This window comes from Dermacentor albipictus, unplaced genomic scaffold (assembly GCF_038994185.2).
Source record: "Dermacentor albipictus isolate Rhodes 1998 colony unplaced genomic scaffold, USDA_Dalb.pri_finalv2 scaffold_22, whole genome shotgun sequence".
Taxonomy (NCBI): domain Eukaryota; kingdom Metazoa; phylum Arthropoda; class Arachnida; order Ixodida; family Ixodidae; genus Dermacentor; species Dermacentor albipictus.
Genome location: NW_027225576.1, coordinates 468,839 through 493,115, shown reverse-complemented (window position 1 = coordinate 493,115; position 24,277 = coordinate 468,839). Strand labels below are relative to the sequence as shown.

Here is a 24,277-nt window from a genome sequence, read left to right as displayed (position 1 = left end):
GAAGTCAGGCACACGGTGCAGGAGAACGAGTATTGTTCAAAATGACTGACCTAATGCGGCCGTTTAAGCTTGGAGAGGACATTGGTTTGTTCCTGGTTAACTTTGAGCGAACGTGCGAGAAGCAGGGGTTCTCTCGGGAAACGTGGCCACAGCGCTTGCTCACTTTGTTACCCGGCGAGGCGGCCGACGTAGTCGCTCGCTTGGAGAGAGAGGAGGCAGAGGATTTCGACAAAGTGAAATCGAGTCTGCTAAAAAAGTACAGGCTGTCAGCGGAGGCGTTCCGTCGGAAGTTTCGGGAAAATGAGAAAGGCAAAAGTGAGTCGTATACAGAGTTTGCCTACAGGCTTATGTGAAACATGCAGGAGTGGCTCAAAGAAGAGAAAGCGTTTGGTGACCACGAGAAAGTTCTGCAGTGTTTCGGGCTAGAACAGTTTTATAGTCGGTTACCTGAGAACGTGCGGTACTGGGTCTTGGATAGGCCAGACGTTAGTACGGTGGCTAGAGCCGCTGAGCTAGCCGAAGAGTTTGTGACGCGTCGGGCTCGCGGAGCTAAGGACGGTCAAAAGGGTGAATTTGGCTCCAAGTTTGAGAGGCCGAAGTTCACGCCCATGAGAGCAAAGGGGGACACACGTAGTGCGGATGCGAGTGAAAGCATTCCGACCGAACGTAAGGAGACGGCGGCAACCGAAGCCGAACGCAGAAAGCGGTTCGAGACTAGGCAAGCGCGCGTGTGTTATACGTGCCAGAAGCCGGGTCACTTTTCGGCGCAGTGTCCGGAAACAAAAACAAAAGTCGTGTCTTTGTCATTATGCAGCACTGACGAGAACATGAAGCTTCTCGAGCCTTACATGCGAGACCTCCTCGTGAACGGGAAAGAGTGCCGAGTGCTTCGCGATTCCGCAGCTACGATGGATGTAGTTCACCCCTCTTACGTAGAACCCGATATGTTCACGGGCGAGTGCGCATGGATCAAGCAAGCCGTGGAAGCTCATAGCGTGTGTCTGCCCGTAGCAAAAGTGCTTATTGAAGGACCTTTCGGAGCACTTGAGACGGAGGCCGCAGTGTCATCTATGCTGCCCCCTCAGTACCCGTACCTATTTTCGAACAGGTCCGATCACCTCCTGCGCGAGAAGGGGCTTTTGTTTGGTGAGGCTAGCGTTCAGGCCTTAACCAGATCGAAGGTTCGGGAGCTCGCTGCAAAGGCGGTAGTTGCGGGGCCGACGTTGTCGAACGATGAGAAAGGGTCAGAGGCGCAGCAAGCTGATATTCAGAGCACGCCCGAGCTGAATAAAACTGAGTCTGTAGCGTTAAAGGCACCAGATACTGGAGAGGAAATTCTCGATGCGGGAAAGTTAGAAGAGCTATCTGCAGATTTGCTCATCGCGCCTACGTCAGACGGACTTAATAGGTTGCTAAAAGTCAGCCGGTCGGCTTTGATAGCCGAACAAAAGAAGGATGGCAGCCTAGAAAACATACGCTGCATTATCAAGGAAGGTATCGCCAAGAAAAATGCTCGCTTCGTGGAAAGAGGTGGGGTCCTGTACCGGAAGTATCTAGACCGCAGGGGAGTGGAGTTCGATCAGCTGATCGTGCCTCAGTGCTACCATCAGGATCTGTTGCGCTTGTCGCATGGGGGTTCGTGGTCCGGACACCTAGGAGTTAAGAAAACTAAGGACCGTCTCTTGCAAGAGTACTATTGGCCAGGGTGTTTTCGGGACGCAGACCACTTTGTGAAGACATGCGACACCTGTCAGCGGGTTGGCAAACCAGGGGACAAATCGAGGGCGCCGTTGAAGTTGGTACCTATCATTACGGAGCCTTTTAGACGGCTCGTTATTGATACAGTGGGACCTCTGCCGGTAACAGCCACGGGGTACAGACACATTTTGACTGTGATCTGCCCAGCGACAAAGTTCCCTGAAGCAGTGCCGCTTAAAGAACTCAGCTCAGTTGAGATAGTCAATGCACTACTGTCCATATTTGCGCGAGTTGGTTTTCCTGCGGAAATCCAATCAGATCAGGGCACAGTGTTCACTAGCGCTTTGACGACAGCCTTTCTCGAAAGGTGCGGGGTAAAGCTGCTACACAGCTCAGTGCACCACCCCCAGTCGAATTCCGTTGAGAAGCTCCACTCCGTCATGAAGCGCGTGTTGAGAGCATTGTGTTTTGAACATCAAACTGACTGGGAGCTGTGTCTGCCTGGGGCGATGTTTGCATTACGGACCGCGCCGCATGCGGCTACGGGGTTTTCGCCAGCTGAGCTAGTGTACGGTCGCTCGCTGCGATCTCCGCTTCGCATGCTTCGAAACGGATCACTGCCCTCTCCAATGGCTGCAGACTATCTCTTTCACAAATGGCCGCCTCCTGCGCTGGAGCCTCGCTTTGCAACAATATTCCTTTGAGGTGCGTTACAAAAAGGGGAGTCTCAACGGTAACGCCGATGGCTTAAGTCGAAGCCCCTAACGTGGGAATCAGCCTCAAGATTGTTTGTTATTGATGTTTTTCTTCCTGAGGCAGGATTTTTACCATATTGCTTTTGTGTAGTGTTTCAAAGTGATGATGTGCTTTCTAGTGCAATTTTCCGATTTGTGGACGCATTCTGAGTGCTGCTAGACTACTGTAAGGAACTAGGCAGTAGTATAAAAGGGGAAAGAGCCTGGCATGGCTTAGTGAGGGTTGTGCCGTGCTTGCTGACTGAGCGGCTGAGTTTCGGCGTAGTTCTAACGCTTGCTGGGAACGAGAGAAAAATGAGAACTCTCCCGAAGTCACTTTGCAGTGTCCTGTGTGAACCTGAACGTGAGAACGAGGCCTTCTCGGTGCGCTGCGCTCAAGAAACGCCGAGGGACGACCGACTTCGGTTATGAGCATCATCGAGCGACATCCCTCCGGACAGCGGATGCAGTCCCCTGACCATCGGGATCTCCTTCCCCCGGCGGGGCGGTCTGTTACGTTTCGCCTATGACGCGCGGTGTAGCCGGCGCGAATTCAACGGACGCCGGGGCTTCGTTCAAAGCGGCGGACATTTTGGCCCGTTCGGAGCGGCCGCGACGCATCCCCGCCGAGCGCGTCCCGGCATGTTCAGTGCCACGTGTCTTTGTGTGTGCGTGTGTGTGTGTGTGCCCACGCTTGTCAAAGCGCGGCAGCCGGGGAGAGGAGCTCCCCCAGTGTGAAGCGAGGAGGTCTGACCGGCGCCGGCCCGGCTGATGCGTCACCTCCTTGTCCCAACGTGTCTCTCAGTCCGTCCGTCGCCGCTGTCACGTGGTGTCATCTCGTGACCTTCCCTCTTGCTCTCAACTCCGAGAGTATAAGAGCAGCTGCCCCCGGACGCCAAGAGAGAGGCTCCGATTTCTTCTGTTGAGTAACGTGCTCTCCCGTCTCTCTACTTCGGTCGACCTGACCGCCCGCTCTTTGCGATGCTAGAATAACCAAGTTGTTCTGTTAGCAGTCGCCTCATGCTTTGCTGGGACCTTCGGATGCTTCCAGTGTGCCCCAGGCCGCCAGGCCAACGCTACCCTTGGGGCTTGCGACCCATTTGCAACAACGGGCGCCAACGGTCCGGTTGCAACAACAGGTGTCAGCACTGAGGTTCCGACAGCTGGTGGCAGCGCTGAGATTCCAACAGCCGGTGCCATCGGTGCGGTTCAAACAACATTCTTGCTACATTGGCCAAATAAAAGTTATTATAAAGTACACAGAAGTATCGTAAGGGCCAGTAAAGCGACATGTTGCAGTCTCAAAAAATAAATAGCCTGGCTGCAAACGGCACCAAATAACACATAGGACGAACAAGAAAGCCGAGGTGATCTAACAACCAAAAGTTTAATGTACACACCGAGTAAATGCTGGCTGACAAGCAATAAACCGAACATACACAAGAAGGAGAACCAAACATTAATGTGTGTTTCCTGACCGGAAATGCATCCATTTCTAACGGAGGTCATGCTGACAAGATTGTTTCAGTATTTTTAGATCTACAGCTTCCATAATTTCTCTAGGCAGCCGATCTGCACAGAATGCTAGCTTCTTCCTCTGCAGTGCACGCTCAGATGTCGAAAGTGCAATCTAGAGGAAGAAGCTAGCATTCCATGGAGATAGGCTGTCTAGAGAAATTATGGAAGCTGTAGATGCAGGACATTGAGGAAATCTTGTGTCAGCATGGCCTCTGCTACACTTTGTGAGATGGATGCGCTTCCTGTTGGGATCTGTATTGACACACATCAGATTTTGCTTCTGCTTTATGTGTAAATTCGATTTATTGCTTGTCGATCAGCATTTACTCGGCATGTTCAATAAACTTTCATTTGTTAATACACCTCATGATCGTCTTGGTCTCTAGCAGAAAGGTGTTCATTCTTTTTACAGTGACGCCGTATATGCCTCGGCGAAACACTCGTGGTCCAATCCCAAAAACCCTAGTGTAGAGGTATGAGCCATTGTTTAGGGGGGTGCGAGCCATTGCCTTTGTCTTACATGATGGACGGAGAAATTTCTTGTTGGGTAGACATAGAAATGCTTATGCATTGAAAGCATATGCATTTATCTACGTATTATTGCAGGGAAAAGACACAGAGGGGACGGGGTTAAGACAAAATCATGATGTCATAATTATCTCGCAGCAAAGGTGTGGTGGGCAATTGGCTACACCGATAGTGATTTCCACGATGGTGATCTCGCGAAGCGCGATGTGTGGCATTCCAAATAAACAATGGGATAAACCCAAGCCTAACGTGTGCGTAACGTTATTAAGAAACACAGACATAAGAAAATAATACAGAAAGACTTGAATAAACCGTCAGAATTAACCCACTGATAAACACCGGGGCCGCACATTTCAGCTTCGCTGGTTAACCATCTGTACAGGGTGCATGGGCAGTAATTTATTTGTTATTCTTTGTTAACTATTGTATAATGTTGTGCCAGTAAAACACGTTGGGCTAGTTGGTGCATTGTATTGGTGCTGCTTTATTGCTGCTTTTTTCTTAATGCTGTGCCCTTCTTCCTTTTGTAACTATGTTTTTTATTCCCCCTCACCTAATATTCCAACCTTGCAGCCTGCGAGATATATAAATAAATAAGTACTAAAGCACATTTCATTCATTAATCTGCACACACCTCGCACCATTCCTTACTCAACAAACGTCACTGTGTTGATGTCTCGCAGTGTGCATCTACATTATCTGCCGTTTGTATTTTGGTATAGTTTGTGAACAGTGTAGTGCATAAACATTACATGACATTAAGGTTATGGCCTATGTGGTGCATAAGCAAACGTTGCAAAAGGTTGCATGTTTAATAGTTTAAAATAAGACGAATTGTATATATCGCAGTTACTTTAAAAGCATTTAATTGACCCCTTGACAATAACTTCGCTTCGCATAGATTCCTACACGTGCACTGAATCTGCAGCTCATTTTTTTTTTGCTTATTAATGTGATCGCTACTGCATGGCCACATCGTAGATTTGAAAACAAGGTTTAATAAATTCATTTGCTGCAATATAAAATATGCATTGATCACTGCGACTGCAACACCATAACTTGATACAAACAGACACACTATCGGATGCAGACAAATGCGCAGGACAAACTCCAGAATGTTTGCATCCTGATACTTATGAAAGTGAACAGTGTCATTCCATGGCTGTCAGTGAGAGGAAGAAAGAAAACTTAATTGTGTTCGTGGAACAAAAACGCATTCTTACGCTTAGAGATATAGTCATTTCTTAACACTTTCGAAATGAATAATTATAGCTTGCTATCGACATTGAAGCCGCATTTCGACAGCAAGAAAAGTAATCAGTTTTTCAAGCTCTGAACATTGAATTGCAGGAAATGCAAGCAGGCATAAAAATCTACCAATATAATCTCTTTAGGTATCCCAAATTGGAATAAACATTGAGACTTTCATTTGTACTTCCTCTGGCTGAGTAATCTAGTTTGAAATGACTCCCATAAGCATGTCGTAACAACGTTGATCTAGTACAGGTTAGATGCATGACTAGCTTAAGAAATCTGGATGATTGCTATAAATTACAGTGCAGAAAGTAGAATATCTAATAACAGTAATATTATAATAATCATATTTATTTCCACAAAAAAGGCTAACCGTGAGCGGCGTGCGAGGCTGAGCGGAAAGCTGAAAAATTCTATGGCAAGGGTGCCTGCAGTGGGCCTACGATCCTGCATTACGGATAGCGCGTATTGATATGGTCTTGTTAGAAGTTCTGAGTATACTACCAGCGCGAGATACAGGACAACAAAGTGGACGAGAAGCGTGTCTTTTAAGATGCTAGATGCTATGTTACAACGTGCAGGTTTCTACAAAAGTGATGGTAACTGCTTGAAACATTTGATGCGTCGGCTTTTGCGCCTTTACAAGCATTTAGAGAGGACTCCCATATATGTATATACTGTGCACGCAGGGCAATGGACGAACCAGGCAAGCGCTAAGGTTGAATTTCACAACGCAATTTTCATTCCACGTCCAGTAATCATACAGATCATTTGCTCGTTCAGGGGCACAGGCGGGCTTTCGAGTTGATGCTTGTTGGTGCGTTTGGCGCAAGGATATGGCAAGGAGCAGACACCGCATATGCGCAATTACGAGCAGTGTACACACATTATTTCTTCAAGAGCTGACGCTGAGCGCGGGTAGCGCGAAGATCTTGTTGGGCTGATACGACGACTTCGTGGCAGCCGAATTCCAAGTACTGCATATACGGTGAGGGTAGCTATATGAAATTGTCGATAGGTCATCTTTTAGATTGTTGTAGCGCAGGCAGAACGAAACGGTCATAGAAGGCCGATGAGACAACGCCCAGCGCTGAACCACCTGCGAACAGCTGTTTACGTACGCAATGTCGCACTGAACTTCAGAAACCGCCGTGGCGCACTCCAAAATAAATCTTAACACGTTTTTAAATTATAAACGTGCATATTATTTGCTCATAATCAAGAAAAGTCAATAATATTATATTGTAAACATTTTGTTCATTACAATAAAAGCATTATGCAGCATGTGCCACGGTACCTAGCAGTTAGCAACCCTGGGCGTCGCACCAGTCGCATTGTTGAAATCGCCATCATGTGAAATGGGCCCTCTAAAAATCGCATTGAGACGCGTGCGACTGCACCGATCTTTGTCGTTCCAGTCGCAGCATGTGAAACAGCCCTAATAAATGAAATAAAGAAACGATAAATCAATGGAAATGAAAGTAGTGGATGAAAAACAGATAGATAGATAGATAGATAGATAGATAGATAGATAGATAGATAGATAGATAGATAGATAGATAGATAGATAGATAGATAGATAGATAGATAGATAGATAGATAGATAGATAGATAGATAGATAGATAGATAGATAGATAGATAGATAGATAGATAGATAGATAGATAGATAGATAGATAGATAGATAAGAAAGTGCTTATTATGCCTTCGTTAGGATATGCAACAGCCATTTTTTAATAATTCATTCAAGACATACAACTTGTCTTGGTTGACGTGACTGAACGCATTGACATCTGACATAGCGACGCTGTGCTAAGGGCAACAGCATTAAAACTTTGTTAAGATATCTGGATCAGGAATTACACATACGAATGCACATTACTATGCACGAGCGTGGTGGAAATATGTCGTCCTCAAAACCAACTTACAAGAAACAATTGGGTGGTGGAGTTGCGCCATTCATTTGTTATATTCCTGGTCACCACAGTTCATCAGACATTTGTACTTGCCTTGAGGGAAGCGTGGCCTAGTCAGGCATTAATGAGTTTAACAGGTCGACGAAGACAATTTCTACACGGTCTTAGATAAACAAATAAATACATAGCTCACAAAGCATAACATCTTCATCCTTCAAACTACTACCTTCTTCATGTATCTGCTTCGTAATACTGCGCTTCACCGCTGGAAGCGCCATCCTGGCACTTGCTAGAACGTAAAGGGTCTAGCACAGCCCACTACACTTTCTTCAAATGAGCATCGACAACGTTGCTTGCATTCGCGGTGGCTGACAAACCATAATAAGTAGTTCTGATCTCGTAGCCCACGATCCGGCAGAAACAATGTAGGGCAAAGCATAGCATGATATGAGGTTAGATGCAAAGGCAACATCATGGTGACTAGATAAGCACCTGAGAGCCCATATTGTAGCTCACAGTTTTGTTCGGGCTACCATACTGAACTGCGGCGCTTGCTTCTTGAACGCTATTGAACGAGCATTGTGATCCCGAGAACCGGCACAACTGGCGTATTTTGTAGGACAGTTGGCAACAACAGCAAATAAGTAGGGAAATAAAAATCCCAGTGATGGCACAGCAAAATAAAATAAATAGCCACCTGCTCTAGACCGAGATCACCCTTTACCAATTTGACACATAGTCAGAATACGCAGTCCCGGTTGCTATGATTAGCAGAAGCCTACGTTGCTAGCCCACAAAAAAAAAATGCTGGGCTTTAACGCACCAAAGCAACGATATGATTGTGAGGCACGCCGTAGCGGGGCACTCCGCTTAATTTTGAGCACTTGGGATGCTTTAAACTGCACCCAATGCGCGGTACACGGGTGTTTTTTTTTTGCATTTCGTTTTTATCCAAATGCGGCCGCCGCCACAAGGATTGGGTCCCGTGCCGCCCGTGCTTAGCCGCGCAACGTCAAAACCACTACGCCACTACCGAGGGTAAGTTGCTAGCCTGTGCATATCCGACCGCGTATCACGTCATGGCGGATAGCAATGGCACTCGTTCTTACTAATTTAACCCTCTTTCGTTCTCATACCTGAGCAATGGGAGATGGTGCCGCGCTGCTCAAACTGCCTAAGCTACTGATCAGAGCACATAAGATTGCAGTTGTGAATGATGTACCGCAAAGAATTCAGCAGAGACCCTTAAGACTGATTACGTGTGGGGATGTGAAAGCATTATAGTCTTTTTGTCGAAGTGTTCTTTCTTTCTTCAGCCCGTTCCTTGTCTACGCAAGCTTTCGCCTGCGTTCTAACGGCGCCTCGGTAAGGCCAAATAAAAATGCGCCAAGCGTCTCAACGCTCTCGCTCGCCCGCGAGGAGTTCATAATTCGAGGCACCGCTCAGAGGCATCCATTTGGACATTACCGCTTCTTTTGATATACACTCATTTCATGCACTCATGACATGGCGCCACCTCCTACCCATTGGCTGCGCCGCCACGTGCCCAACGACACATGAACTAGGCCACACGTTTACACAGCCAGGTGGCTATCACGTGACGTGCGCAATGACGTGCGCACTAGACAAATATTTTGTCAGAGAGAAGCCTGGAGCCACCGTAGCTTCGGGGAAGCGCGCTCGTCTCCCACCCCTGAGGTCCGTGTTCGATTTCCACCTGCAAAGTAAACTTTACATAGTATTCTTATCAAAAACATTGGCTTACCTTGTTTACAAGAACTTGCCTGAGAAATTGGACGCCAATGTCACTGTCTTTTTACGTGCTTTTACACTTTGCCGTCGGCCACTTTTGGAACCATCATTCGGTCACACCGCCGACTAACAACGCAGGATTCTCGGGCAATATGGCATATAATACTTTCGCATTAAAATTATTCTATCAATTAATGGTGCCGATGTTGCGCAAAGAAAGTTCGGGAATTACAAACCTCTCAAGTAAGGAGTGTCGAACGGGTGACGTGAAGGTGAATAGGTGACGTCTGCATTTTCAGGGTGTCTCTCGAAACAAAAACATATGCTTACAGCGACAAAACCCGGTGGCCAAGGCGACTAGTGAGATGCTTCGGTGACGAGAGCCTGTAGAAGGCATGGTGATCTGTTAACAAGGAGAACTTTCATCCAAACCTGTTAGGCAGGAATTTGCTCAGCACCCAAGGTAATATTACGGCGCATTTCATCACACTACTTGCGTATTTAATCACACTTGCGTATTTATGGCGTATTTAGTCACACTACCTCAACAGACAAATTAACGTGAGGCATTAGCTTACATTATTGTAAAGCTTGCCCTCTGAAGCGCGAAGAAGGCTGCCGGGTAAGCGGGGAAACGTTCGGGGTTCTTGCTGTCGTACCATCGGCGTCGGTGTAAACTTCGGTGTGAAATCAGAATAGATTAATATTGCTAGTGTAGTGAGCAAATGAATGACAACACAATAAGATGTGGTTTCTTCAAAGCTGCAAATAAAAACAACGTCTTTAACAGCTGTGTACGGTTGCGAGACATTTCAGCACAATTTCTAGCCAAGTGCCAGAACTAGCGGCTTGGATTAAGAAGTTCCTGATGTATTTTGCTAGGCAAATACCAACGAAATTCTAGTCAGTGAGAATTTAGAATGACATTGAACACCATTGACGCTTACTTGATGACAAGTTGGTGATTTGGCATCGCCCAATACTGCAGGAAATACAATTTACCTGAAAAACACTGTAAAATAATTTCCACCTTTAAAAACAAAAATGAAGGCTGCGAATTATTGTATACCAGGCCTAGGAAAGTGTTGTAATATAGCATCTATATTGCTCCTTATGTAAACATGCTTCCAAGCAAGGTCAAAAAACATTTCCCTGAGCTTTATTGTGTACATGATTTTTTTAATTGCGACTATAGCTATCAATAACAATAATGATTGCTTTTCAAAAATGGCAATGACCACAATAGCTAAAAATTACAATAAAGCCTAGATAATTGCACTTTACACATCCCTGCGCCTGTGCATGCGAAATTTGGCCACGATTAAATTAGACTAAGTAAAGGTAGTCGTCAGCACAAGCTATAAAGACTGCGTAAGAGTCTAAAAAAAGTAATAATGATGATACACATTCCATTTCTTCTTTTTTTTTACCGTGCACAAGTTTACTGATTTTGAAGACGATCAACTTGCACAAGATTTGGCAAGAATGCAGACCGGTTTTTAACAAGAAGTGTAAAACTTCCAAATTCTCCTACATATGGGCTTTATCTCCTGAGAACCATTGCGAGTTTCCTACTCCCACCGCAACTTTCGTTGCTATATTTACGCGATTCAGCTTCAGCTACATGCGTTTCAGTGGTTCGCTTGATTCTGGCTCCTCACATTAATCAACTCCCGAGTTGCAAGGGTGCCCAACTCCTGCATGAAAATCTAATATGCTGTATCAGGCACGCGGCCGCTGTGGCGTATTCGTGAAACGTCTTGTGCGTTCAGCAGATAATGTAGTTCTATTAATTACACCTACCATGGCACAGTACGCTCATTCATACGCGACCACTCCTCCTCGGATTGCCAAACGTACTGCCGAGCTACTCCTCTTTGAACGCCATGTGCGAGGCTAAATTTAGCTTTGATTGCGTCATGCGCGGCGCGACAACGGCAACACCTGCGCACGCAAGACATGCATGATTGAGTAATGGCTTCTTTCTTCTAGGTAACGATACCGAAGTAAGCGGTGTCACATTTATTCACGCATCAAAAATTACGGAGATGTTTCACCCCGTGAATGCGGGTTACACGCATTTCCCATGGACGCCATTCTTATATAATTGCGACAGGAAGCCACTATATGGACACTCCAGGCGCATTTCTGTGCCGTCGTCGCCTCAATGTTGTGTATACAGTTCAAGGGCGATAACATCGTCCCCGCGCGCGCACAGCACGCACAAAGCTACGAGCCGTCGACGCACCTAGACTGTGCCCCCAACACAGATCGCTCTCGAGATATGGCCGCGCGACCGCGCCCAGCCGCCACATTAGAGTTGCAGCCGGAGTAGAACACCGCCCCCCTCCCACCTCTTCCACGGGGCCTCGCGCTCGACGGAAGACGGCGCGCTTTTTCGTCGCTTTCCTCCTTTTCGAGTGGGTGAGATTGAGCTGCGATCGTCGGCTCCCCTCGCACGCTTTCACTCGCACATACAGCGTACAGGGCGCTTGGCGATGGCGTTATCGCCCTTAGGCTTTATACGGGACATCACGGCGACGCCTACGGCAGAAAGGCGCCTGTGGTGTCCATATAATTGTCATTACAATAAAAGTGTGCTTAAAGGACCCCTCACCAGGTATGGCCATTTTGAACTGACAATCGCAGTGCATACAATGCATGCTAACGATCATGTCTGCTAAGTATTACATCGCTACGCGCTACGGAAAGAACTGAAATTTCAAACCAAATGTAATTTGCCCTTCTCCTTCGGCAGTGTTCCAAGCCGGAGGGTGAGGTATTGACCCTTTTCGCGGAGCAGTTTGTTCCAGAGGAATGAGACGGCACTCTCAGGGCGCACTGCACATAGCCTCAGCGCCACTGCATGAACGAAAAAACACTAACCGCTTCCACCTTGCTTTTCTGTGCAATCAGGTGCCGGGAATGCAAATGAGTTTTTGTTAACATGCTGTGCTTCAATCATGCTGGATTGAATCATGTGGATTGAAGACGTGTGCAGTAGTTGGTTGCAAAAATAGTGATTGGGATATGAAGAAATTGAACTGACCAATGCTGTAACTGTCTGTACGTGTTAGTGGCACTTCGAATGTACGGCTTTCCTCGAGGATGCAGAAATTTGCCAATCCGCCAGCGTTGTATCACTAACCTTCAAAGAAATTGCTTCAGCCCCGGAACATTGGCAGGAGTGAGTACCACTCGTTAAAGGGATACTAAAGTGAAAAATGATTTCTTCTGCGTCAGTAAATTACCTTTCTACAACACCAAAAACACCACTCTTACAACGATAAGGCGTTTGCTAAGCCAGAAAAAGCACAAGAACGAAATACGGGTGGCGACACCTACTTAAGTTCCCACACTTGGGGGCTGTGATGTCTTGGATTTTGATGGAAGCTTCTAGGGCCTACTAATTATATATAGCGATACAGATTGACTACATTGTGTTCTAAAGGAACCATATATTAAACATGGCAAGTTTAGGCAGCCTTTGCTCAGCCAACGCAGCCGAAATGCGAAAACATACTTTGGAATCCCTGGCCCGCCCGTACTGACTATAAGAGTCCTGGGCATGTTAATTCACCATAACACCCATAATTCTGAGGCGATTGCCCGATTACGGACGACAGCCCGCCAAATATGTGGCCTAATCAGACAAGTAGCCACACGACACCGCGGTATGAAGGAGGCTGATATCTGCCATTTGACGCAGGCTTTCCTGATCAGTCGCGTCGTGTATTCCTTCCCTTACTACCACCTACGCCTTTCTGACAAGGAAAAAGTTAACAGCGTCATTCGCACAGCTCATAAAGCTGCCCTTGGTCTCCCGAGGTATGCGAACACTGAAAGATTACTTGAGCTAGGTATATACAATACCCTAGACGAACTCGTGGAGGCCCATAAAACAGGCCAACGTTAACGACTCTCCCGCACCGCAACTGGCAGGGTTATTCTAAGTAAACTCGGGCTGAATCCCGTTATGAATTCAGCAGGAAGAACAACATTACTCGGTGCGGTCAAAAGGCGTTTGGTTATAAAACCGTTACCCAAGAACATGCTCTCTGGGAGACACGACAAGAGGCGGTCTGCCAGAGCCAAGGCCCTTCAAGAAAGGTACCAAAGCAACCAGCACACCACTTATGTCGATGCGGCAAAGCAAAATCACCAAACTTACGTTGTGAGCGTCGTGACCGGAGAGGGAAGTATCCTCAACGCCGCGACCATAAAAACAGCGTCCACCGTGGAAGCGGAAGAGACTGCCATTGCTTTGGCTATCATGAATCCCTCCGTGCAAACTATTGTAAGCGACTCCAAAAGGGCAATAGTCAACTTTTCGAGAGGCAGCATAGGCGTCTGTGCAGCGCGAGTCCTACGGGACTTTAATAATGAAAACAGTGTTGAACTCGTATGGGTCCCTGCCCATTCGGGGAATCAAGGGAATGAGGAGGCGCACTGGGTAGCCCGAGGTCTAATCAACCGGGAGATGTGCCCCTCAGACTCGGATCCCATGGATGAGGCACCGATGACATACCACGAAATTTCAAACTATTACAAGCAAAAAAGGCGAATCTACCCGCCTCCAAACGCAAGCCTCACGCGAGCGCAAGCCTCGATCCTGCGTCGAATCCAAACTAAATCGTTCCCCAGCCCACATTGGCTAGCCATAATTACCAACGGGCAATGGAACCCAATATGTCAAAATTGCACAAATCAAACATTGGCTACCCAAAATCACATTCTTCGGGGGTGCGAGGGCTTACCCCCTCCCAGGTCGCTCCTGCCAGCTCCCTCACAACAGACGTGGGAAGAGCTGCTCAGAACGCCGGATGAAAAACTACAAAAAGCCCTCGTTGCCTGGGCCGAAGGGGTCGCTCCTCGTGAGGGGCCATCCTAGGACTCGGGCCTGCCAGAACATAACTAAGCAGAATCTCAATAAAGTTGTTACCACCACCACCCTGGCATCACGCTGACGTACCGGCGCTGGGGCTTCGGCCCGAAATTCAAATACTGATACTTGGACCTTCAGTTTCTCATCTAATAATCGAACTATTTTTTAGAAATGACTGCCTGCAGGGTTCTCAAACAATCCTTCATTAGTCTAAACTGATTTATTGTTTCGCTTTAGTGTCCCTTTAAACTATGACAAATGGAGTAGCGCGACGTCCTGTCATCGTATGTTTCGCGCTCATTATCAACACACACATATCCGAACTGGCACAAAAACTTACGCCCACTCTATCACCAATGTGTCAATGAGTGAATGGGCGCACACTTGAATATATATGCGTACCATATAGACGATTTATATAGGATTCATGGGCGCCACCATCTTGGGCTGTTACACAAACAATTTCTGCTTTATAAGATGTAAAGTGACGTAACATGGTCATGAAATGCTGAAGCATTTATAAAACTATTTTCATGCTTGCGAAGTAACTGTAGTAATGTACACTTCGTCATTAAGTACAGAAAACAGCAGTGTTAACCGCCAAAGACGGCGGCACCTAAATGCTTCCATAAAATAGTCTATATGCACAATGATGGACTACACCGAGAGCATATGAACGGTCGAAGCTGAATGTTTCGTGACGTTCACAATGGTAAGTGAGTTGCTAGCGATAGTACATTGTTGCTACAAGGTATTACAATGCACAAAACAGGTATGTTTCAAGCCTTGCCCGTAGCAGGAACAAATCTATTGGAACTGAGCACACCAATGAGCTATTAGGCAGAAATAATCAGATTGTGACCCGACCGAGGAAATTTAATGAGCCAGAAATGTGACAAGCCGCAGCTTCAAAATATTTGCCCGCTAAAGAACAGAGAGCAGAACACACTAATCCTGATCCGATTCATGAGTGGAAAGTTTGTATAGCTTGGAATACATATTTAGCTCCACTCTTAGAACAAGCATCATATATGCTGCACGCGCCTTTTTGAAAATAGCATAATCAGCTCCAGAAGCACTTTTGCATGTTCTCCGAAGCCGTGGCCAAACTTTCGTGCCGTGAGCAGGGGTGCACCATGCCTCTAGCACTGAAATATTTCTATTTCGGCTATTATTGAGCCAATTTGAAAAATTTTTGCGGTCTATGAATCTAATGAAACAGAGGTTTGCTAAGCCACATCGGCAACATACATACCCATTGTAAACACGGAGGCAGTATAAGGCAAGCAATAGACTCGTCACCGTGTGATCAAACATGGCAGTGCCCACGAGATCCCGGCGAAAAGGGTCAATACATGCTAGTGCCTCTACGTACATGTGTTTGTGCTGTGACGTCAGCCATAGTGACACACGACTTCGAGAATTATTCAAGGCGACATCTGCTATTTGTATAATCTGTTGGTTCAATAGACGAATTAATGTTTAGATAAATAATAAAACACACAAACCAAATGTGTGTGTGTATTTCTTTTAATTCACACTGCAGCAAGAGGGATGTACTTCTGTTTAGTCTGTTGTTCCCACGTCGTGCAGTCGCGCACGCAGACGCCAAAACTATGTCATCTTCTACCGCGTTCCAGTGCATGATCATGATCTGTGATCCGCTTGTGTCTGCCTCAGTATTCATATTGCACTGACTTATAGTGCTAATCAGGTGTCCTTGTGCATAGCGGGCAAAATTGTGCGCTGCATGAAATGAGACAATTGCAACAGCTCCAGTGCGACGCCGTCGGCGGGGGTGCACCACGCCCCGTGGAACCGAAATATTACTATATTGACTATTATTGAGTCGATTTGAAAAATTTTTGTGGTAGAATGCTCCCTAGTGGGCACGTAACAACTTCCAGCATATAACCAAAATTTGCTATGGGGCTTGGTGAGGGGCCCTTTAAGTGCAAGTAGAGATTGAACACACTTGAGTTGCCGGCTGCGGAATGCAACAGCCTTCGCAGCTGCTAAATCCATGTAACTACTGGGTTCCATGTACATTTGTCCCATAGCTAGTGGACCCGGCAAGTGGCATGGCCTTGCGTGGTGTCGATGCTGTGTCAGCCTGTGCTTTCTTTGCAAAAGAATCGGTAGCCAACTCGGCTGAAGTGCAATTCCGTCATTACATGTATTTACCATTTGTGTACACCTTATTACACGCATATGTATGTATCATGTTCCGATTGTCCTACTTGCAGTGATGCAAGCTTTTTTTGATGTATTGTACCAGATTCATTTACTCAACTTTGTGTTAAATGTACAAAATGTAGCCACCCAGTAATGACCAACGTAGCCAACAGTAACGGCCAAAACATGATGCAGGTCCATTACACTTGTTGGAATCAACATGAGGCAAAGCTTTCATGCAACTGTCAATTGAAGTCTACGAAACTAAGCGCAAAGTGGACAATTTTCCTTATTTTCATCTGATGCAGCACAGACTCCTGTGCAGTGTTTGCTTATGCACTGCACAAGTCACAGCTTTAATGTCGCGTAATGTATACATAGGTCGGTGAACTCACTCAAGAGTCAGCCCACTAAGACTTGGACCGACCTGCGAGTTGAGTTCGTGTGAGCCTGGCTGAGTAGAATTTTAGTGAATATGTGTTGGCAGCGAACTTGGAACTTTCGCTGAGTCCGAGTTTGCGTGAGCTAGGCTGAATAGAATTTTGGGGGTGTACACACACACGCGCGCGCAATTAAATCACACCATGGAATAAATCGGTAGGCAGCTGCATCTCACAATCTAAAAAAATAAGAATCAGTTACACAAGTGAAATGCTGACTTTGTATATCTTGCAAGTTGCACGATACTTCAAATGATACTTTATTTATAGAGGAAATAATAAGGTATGGTTGTACGAGTTTATGCAGCAATACATGCAAGTACAAACTCATGATCAAGTTTGCTTCTCTTATGGGGCGCGGCTTATGGCTAGCGATACGTCTGATTAGTTGTGGATGTGCAAGAACCATCTGCACTTGAAAGGATGCAATAACTTGCAGGAATTGATGCAACTGCCAGACTTCACCGAGAAATTTCGATAAGCTTTTGTTTAATGTGTTATGTACTGTTCATAAGAACAAGGCATTTGCCTGCTTTCCACATTGTTGGATACGTTTTACAGGAGAGAGAAAAAGAAGCAAGGTAAGGCAGGGATGTTTACAGTGAAGCAGTTTTTTTTAATATCTATTGCCGTGTTACTGGAAGCATAAACAAGAGAAATTTAATGCACTAAAGTAAGTGCAATATGCAATTACATTTTAAAGTGAGGGTTAATGCAGGTGCAGCAAGGATACGAAGTCTGCAACATATTGAAGGTTTATAGGTTTCCGTGCAGTAAAAAAATGATGCATCATAAAAATGATCAAGCGGTTTAAATGATGCTTATTGTGCATTAATGCTTGTAAAAAAAATTCACACTCCTGTTTATTCCCAGTCAAAGCGCTAAATCTGACACTGTCGCAAATTCATTATGATAACCCGCCATGGTGGTGTAGTGGCTTTCACGCTACACTGCTAGGCCCGAGGATGTGCGTTCAAATCCCGGCCACGGCAGCCGTATTATGACAGGGGCGCCCGTGTACCACGCATTGGGTGCACATTAAATAAGCTCATTAGTCAGAATTCACCCCGAGTGCCCCACTACGGCATGCCTCATAACCATATAGTGGTTTTGCCACGTAAATCTCTATCTTAAAATTCGTTACGGTATACAGTTTGCACCTTCGACTGCCATTTCCGTTGCATGCAACTGAAATTGCACTTCTGTTGCAATGAAAAAAGCATCATGTAAAACAGGCTTTAAGAGTTTCTCAGCGTTTGCATGCATTGGCGCGCCATGCATTTCAGAGGCCACCTGCAGACTTGGCAGCAGCGGTGCTAGATGGCACAGAGTGTCATTAGAGAAGGACAAAAGAGGAGTCCCGCTGCAGCGCACGTCTCGCAACTCGTTTCGATGCTGACAATGCGTTGTCGCTGTATTGAAGCAATGCTAAACACATTGCTGAATATTTTTTTAGACATTAAGATAGTGTGGCAAAGTCTAATACTACTGCAATAAAAATTCAAGAAGAAAAAGTTGCAAGAAAGTGCGATATTTTCAATCTGGGTTCTGGGCTCGGCGGCACTGTGCAGACTTTTCATTCACCAACAATACTTCCGAGAACTGTTTCAGGTTTATTACCAACCGGGCATCTGGCTGCAAACGCCGTTGCACATGGGGTTCCAGAGCAAGCAACATACGCCACTCTACAGCCATCATCGCAGTCTGCCCTAAAGTGACGTGCTTCTCATTGCATATCAACTTTCACTCGCATAGCGTCGCATATATATTGCGTCTGTCATCTCTGTTCCCTGTCCTTCAATGTGCCCAATGTTTGCAACCCCAGGCTGTAGTATGATGCAGGACATGCACAAAGTGGCATGCACATGCATGAAGCTGCACATCAAGTGCCTGCTTTCCCCGGCGCTTCAAATAGAACTGTCATGGTAGAGATTGGAGTACTGCAGGAAAGAGCATGACACAAACTTCTTTGACATTGTTAAGTGTAGTGGCCTACTTCTTTCTCAGCTATATATTCTACTGCATCGCTGTATTCAGCTATTTAACTCGGCTGAACCATCAAACATAAATGTAATTTGTAAATTACTATGCCAGAAAAAAAGAATCTCGTGCATGTGGCAGTCAATGCTAGGCGAAGCATTTTGAAAGGGACCAAACACTAACAATTTAACAGGTATCTGGCTATGCAGCGTTTTGGGGTTCGCGAAAGTGTTACCAGACAGAGGTGTTTGTGTGAGGCTAACATTTGTGTATGTGTGCGACAACAGATGCAAGGCGATGATTGACGACAGTAATCCGACGGCCATCCCTGGTGAAGAAATGCTACATGCTGTTCTGTTAAGACCCGGGCTCACCCTGAAGGCTTAATATCACATAATACGGGTTCTAAAGCACTAGCTACTATGAAGAACTGTGGAAACAGGCACGCTGTCGCTTTCAGCACCATATACAGGCCGATTATTTTGAAGTTTTTCGGAACTTTTAAATAACGCCTTTGGCAGACAGCAGAATTACTCGCAGGTAGGCATTGCTTGCACGAAAAATCAAAACATCTGGCTGACCAGACTATTCCAGTAAAATCAGCAATCTACGCCGCCTATGACTTCTGTTCAGTTCTCTGAAGGCTTCCCATTTTTTCTCTGCCCTAACAACCTCCTCATCGGTATTCATCTCTGCCTAAAAAGGCATAGAGGAGGGCTCTGGCTTGCACCTCTTGCAAATAAGTGTACGAGGTAGAAAGTTGAAATGACACCAATGCCAAGGAAGTTTCTTTAATTGAATAGAAATCATTCTGCCTAATTACATTACTCATAAAATAAATCGAAGTGGACGAAACGGCAGCACAGCTCAAGCCCACAGCATGCCCCAGCAACAGCAAACCATCTTTTCCTCTACTATCGAGTTAAAAGGCCAAGCATTGCTTAGCATTTGCAGCATTGCACGATTCACCACGAATGCAAGCTAGGGACATTTTTCAGTACATAGACACAATGTATAAAGAATGGGCAACTGCAGGAAAATTCTGTTTCAAAACATGTAAACTAGGAACACTAGGTTTCATTTTACCTTCATGGAGAGCAATGGAGTTCTAAAGTCTTCAGAAAGGGGGGCAATGAGTTGGAGGAAATCATCTCCACTAGCAACTATTGTTTAAATACACATTGCTTAGGTGTTTAAAAGAGCACTTTATTTACAGGCTATAGCGGTGCATCCCGACAGCCTGAATGCAGTGCCAGAAACTTGCTGGCAGGCACTTTGTCAAGACAAGAGAAGGCAGGCCCAGCATGTAGCCGAGCTCCGTCTTTTTTTTTTTTTTAAGTGAAGCAGTCACAAAATCTATGGAGTTTAGATTATGTGCTGTCCGTTCCTCCATGCACTTAAAGGTCTTAAAACTGAAAATGGACTGCAAGTCATGGCTGCAAGCTCTACAGCGGCCCTCGGTCAGTCCAGTGGCACATACTGAAGCTCGTCTTGTAAAGGCTTTTCGATGGTCTCCAGGTCCACAAAGTCTTCTGTGAAAATCACCAGGAACGAGCGTGAGTGCAATGCATGGGAGTTCTATGAGCTAAAGTTAACATACAGAATACAAAGGTCATTGGCTTCATAAGTGAGATAACTAAAACTGTGGGCCAATCATATGGCAGATACACAGCAACTTTTTTGCATCATAGCTCAAGTGAAGCTTTCTGCAGGCCGCACTACTGCCAAAAGTTGACAAGCTGATTTCAGTGCCCACTTTGACCGTCATGAAGTGTAACGAAGATACGGCGCACCAGTTCGTGCAAGGAAAAATTGCTATGCAAATGACTGCTGTAGAAACCCAGAAAGAGTTAGCGTTAGCATGCAGATCAAGGTAGGAGAGCTAGTTCCCAGCGTGTCTGTCACGTTGCACACAATACTAAACATAAGCAAAGCTACCATTCACTATGACTCATTGCACTTTATTACTAACATACAAATGCAACACAAAAGCCAGAGCATGGAGGGCTAATAAGCAGCAGTGTGCGAATATCCGAAACTTCGAATATTCTATTCGAAAGAACCCACAAAAATTGCTGTTGGTCGTTTTTGTCAGCTTCTTTGCAGTACTGCAGTGTTATGCAGCGAAGCGTTCAAAATGCTCAAAACCTGGTCCTGACTAACGGCCCTTCACTAGCAGCAGGTGTTGGAGGGTTGTGCTCAACATTGACGAGCGGAATTCAGACCTACTTTTTCGCGCCAAACACACCCCCGGGAGAACTAAATGAGCAAGAAACAAGTGGTCGCCCTTTGAGCGATTAGTAACAAGATAGCCATCAGTTTTGCAAGTGCAAGAAGCCGAAACCGCCCGCGTAACAAAGCCCAAACCGCCATCCGACCGCGCGTGCGCCAATGCGCGAGCGGTAGTATATAGACGTGTGGGAGCAAACTAGCGCCAAAACAAACCATGCAATGAAAACCGTGAAAGGGAGGCGCGCGAAAAAAATTTCCTGTATTTCCACATAGCGGTAGCACATGACAGAAAATAAGAAGTTGAAAAATTGGTGCGCTTTTTGAACATACAGATGGCGCCATAAATATACGGCATCGACCATTTCGGACTTTGTTCACAACAGCCTCCAAGCGCCCTGTACATTTGCGCGTGAAGCCACATCAACATCATTTCGGCGCCTTGCCAGAGAGCGTTGTAGAACCGTGCAAGCTAGGACTTGTGTCATGCCAAAGCTCAGATGAAAAACACTGGGTGCTCAGCATAGAAGAAAAACTGGACATTGTTCGTGCTATCGAACGTGGCACGAAGAAGTCTGTGCTGGCACACGACAGCTGGAGATCTACCATTGACTACGGTGTGTGGCATTTGGAATGCAAAGAAGTTGCTCGGCAGCGCTGCTGCGACCGCGAAGAGATGTCGGCTCGAGGTTCGACTTTTCGACATAGTCGCCTCTGTTGTTGCTGAAGTGTCGCCTAATGACAGTGATGAGGACGACAAGGAAAGCGACAGTACGGGCGATTCAGGCCCAACAGTGGCAGAAGCTGTGCATTATGTCAGCCTCATTGTTGTATTGTAGCAATGAGAACAGCAACCAGCGATGAAAAAGGCGCCCCGCAACTTCTGCAGCACTACTGCGCCCATGCACGGAGAATACGCAACGCCAACGAGGAATTTGCCATGCGAGTGTTTGCCGAAAAGTGGGAGCTGGCTGAAAAGCTGACCCGCAGCTGCAGTAAGTTTGAGGCCACTCTTTGTTGCTGCTAGGCCGCCGCGGCATCAAACGAAAAACACTTCGGTCGCGTGAAGTGAATAAATACTGCATGTTTTTGCCCTTTCATCGCCCTTTCATTGCACTCTCTACGAGTTATGTTTTTGACAAGTAAGTGGGCGATCTCATGCTATTTCGGTTAATCAGTACTACCGTTTAGTACGCACTTTTTCCGAGCTCTGGCCAATTACAGTGTAACAAGGTTTCACGGTACTTGTTATAGATAAAAGTGTCGATAAATGTTGGGCAATGCCGCCGTGATGAAATATCGCTGCCGATGTGGTCGCGGAATGCTTGCCGCAAGTATGTTTGTACGGTTGGCTCCCGTGATCGGTCCCGAGGTTATGCGTGCAGGTTAGATCGACGACTGTTGAAGCGTCTCATGTTTGTCGCTGTGTATCCAACATGATATGTGCACCTATTGCCGACTAATCGGCCCAACCTTCGCACTTTGCGAAATACGTGTTTTTTACATTGCTGTGCCCTCTGTCTGGCGATGCATTATCATTTCGATCGACCCTGTAGACCCGGGCGAACCTTGTGTACCCATGGACGCAGCCTCAGCCGAGGCGGCACCGTCCTGCGAATTTCAGCGTTCAGGCGCTGTGCGTGTGATCCCCACACAGAGCCGACGTCGGAGAGCGCTCGCAGTGGTGACAGTCTGCTACCGCAACAGACGTGGCAGCGCGTCCGCAATGCCCTTCTTTCAGGTCGAAGACTAAGTGCTCACTTGGGCGGCGTCAAGTGCGAGGGGCTCCGCTGCACATGCAACTGAACATTTCTAACCATTACTTTTTCTTCACTTTTAAAAAGTTTCTTCACTTTCGTCATTTTCGGTTGAGGCATATAACCGGTTAGTACGTATTTGTGCCACGTCCCCACCAACTAGGTATTAACGAGGTTTCACTGTATATTATGCCCGGACAAAAATTAAATTCGGGAGTTCTACGAGCCAAAATCATGATCTGAGTGATATGTGAAACTATGATTCGTGGCGGTGCCGCCACGAAGCCATCCGAATTATCGGGCGAGTCCCCAATATGATCAGTCGATTGCATGCTGGTGGTGTCTGTGCCAGCCCGCAAGAGCAGTGCTCACCTTCGAAGTAGCCCACATCCAGTGTGGGCGAGTGCGCAAGCGGCGGGGGCGTTGATGGGATGACCGGCACGCTGCGCTTCTGGTGCAACCTGACTCCACACACATCCCTCAGCACCTCAAAGTCCTTGTCTTCCAGCTTGAACTCATCTGGCAGCTCGTAGAAGCCCACTACGGAGAAGGCATCAGACACTGCGGTAAGTCATCAGACATTGCGCAGCACAAAACACGTACGACCAACTCACAGCGGTTCGGATATTCGCAACTCATCATGCTGTTGAGGGGAAACAAGCGCTTGCATCTGGCCTTCCATTTTTATATGTGTCTCTTTAGTGCCAAGTGCACTAAACAAATGAGAGACAACATCAACTAGCGAAACAGTCTTTTAAGGTGCTAATGTAATACAATAAAAAAAATACAGTATGGAAATATCTGGAAGGTTCAAATACAAAATGAATATTCGTTGCTATTTAACTCATATTCTACTAAAATATGTTATGAGAAATTTGAGACCATTTGCTCGCGGCCAAATAGTAAAGGATAAGAACGGCTATTAGTGCCTGCCATATGAGGAAAAAAAAAGCAGCGACAAGCAGCATCAACTGTCTGCCGCAAATTCAGCGCTGCTAAAACTAAATATAGTCACTACGACACTAATTTGAAGTTGGTGCATGGAACAGCATTTAACTTTCTCGCACAACATCCTGCATTTCATTGCCTTATCACAGGTTGCTTTCTTAGGCTGTTTGCAGAGTTCTGCACTTTATTGTGCTCGTACCAAAATGTGTCTTATTTTGGCCCCCTACAGTCACCAACTAATTTTTCGGACCTCAGGGTGGGGGGGAATAAAGAATGGATAGGTTCAAAAAAACCTCACCCAGAAAAATAATTTATTAGGCTTACAGCAGTTAAAGAACCTAATAACGCCTTGCCTTATACTATGTTTCGAGGCGATCAGATTTACTTGGATTTGCACAAGAGTGACGTGTCCGTATACAGGACAAAAGCATTACCGCATTGGCGATCTCCGTTGGCGGAGATCG

General features: G+C 46.2%; 2 protein-coding genes across 2 annotated transcripts in view; one reads left to right on the top strand and one right to left on the bottom strand.

Annotated features, from left to right (window-relative positions):
* LOC135897083 (uncharacterized) overlaps positions 1-24,277 on the top strand; it is a 497,858-nt gene that overhangs the window by 198,265 nt on the left and 275,316 nt on the right. The window lies entirely within an intron of this gene.
* LOC139052354 (uncharacterized) overlaps positions 20,065-24,277 on the bottom strand; it is a 40,464-nt gene continuing 36,251 nt past the window's right edge. The window contains exons 9-10 of the mRNA XM_070529439.1: positions 23,238-23,405; positions 20,065-20,411 (exon numbers count right to left, since the gene is read on the bottom strand). Coding sequence (XP_070385540.1) covers positions 20,341-20,411; positions 23,238-23,405 — 239 coding nt within the window. The 3' untranslated portion in view covers positions 20,065-20,340. The remainder of the gene's footprint in view (positions 20,412-23,237; positions 23,406-24,277) is intronic.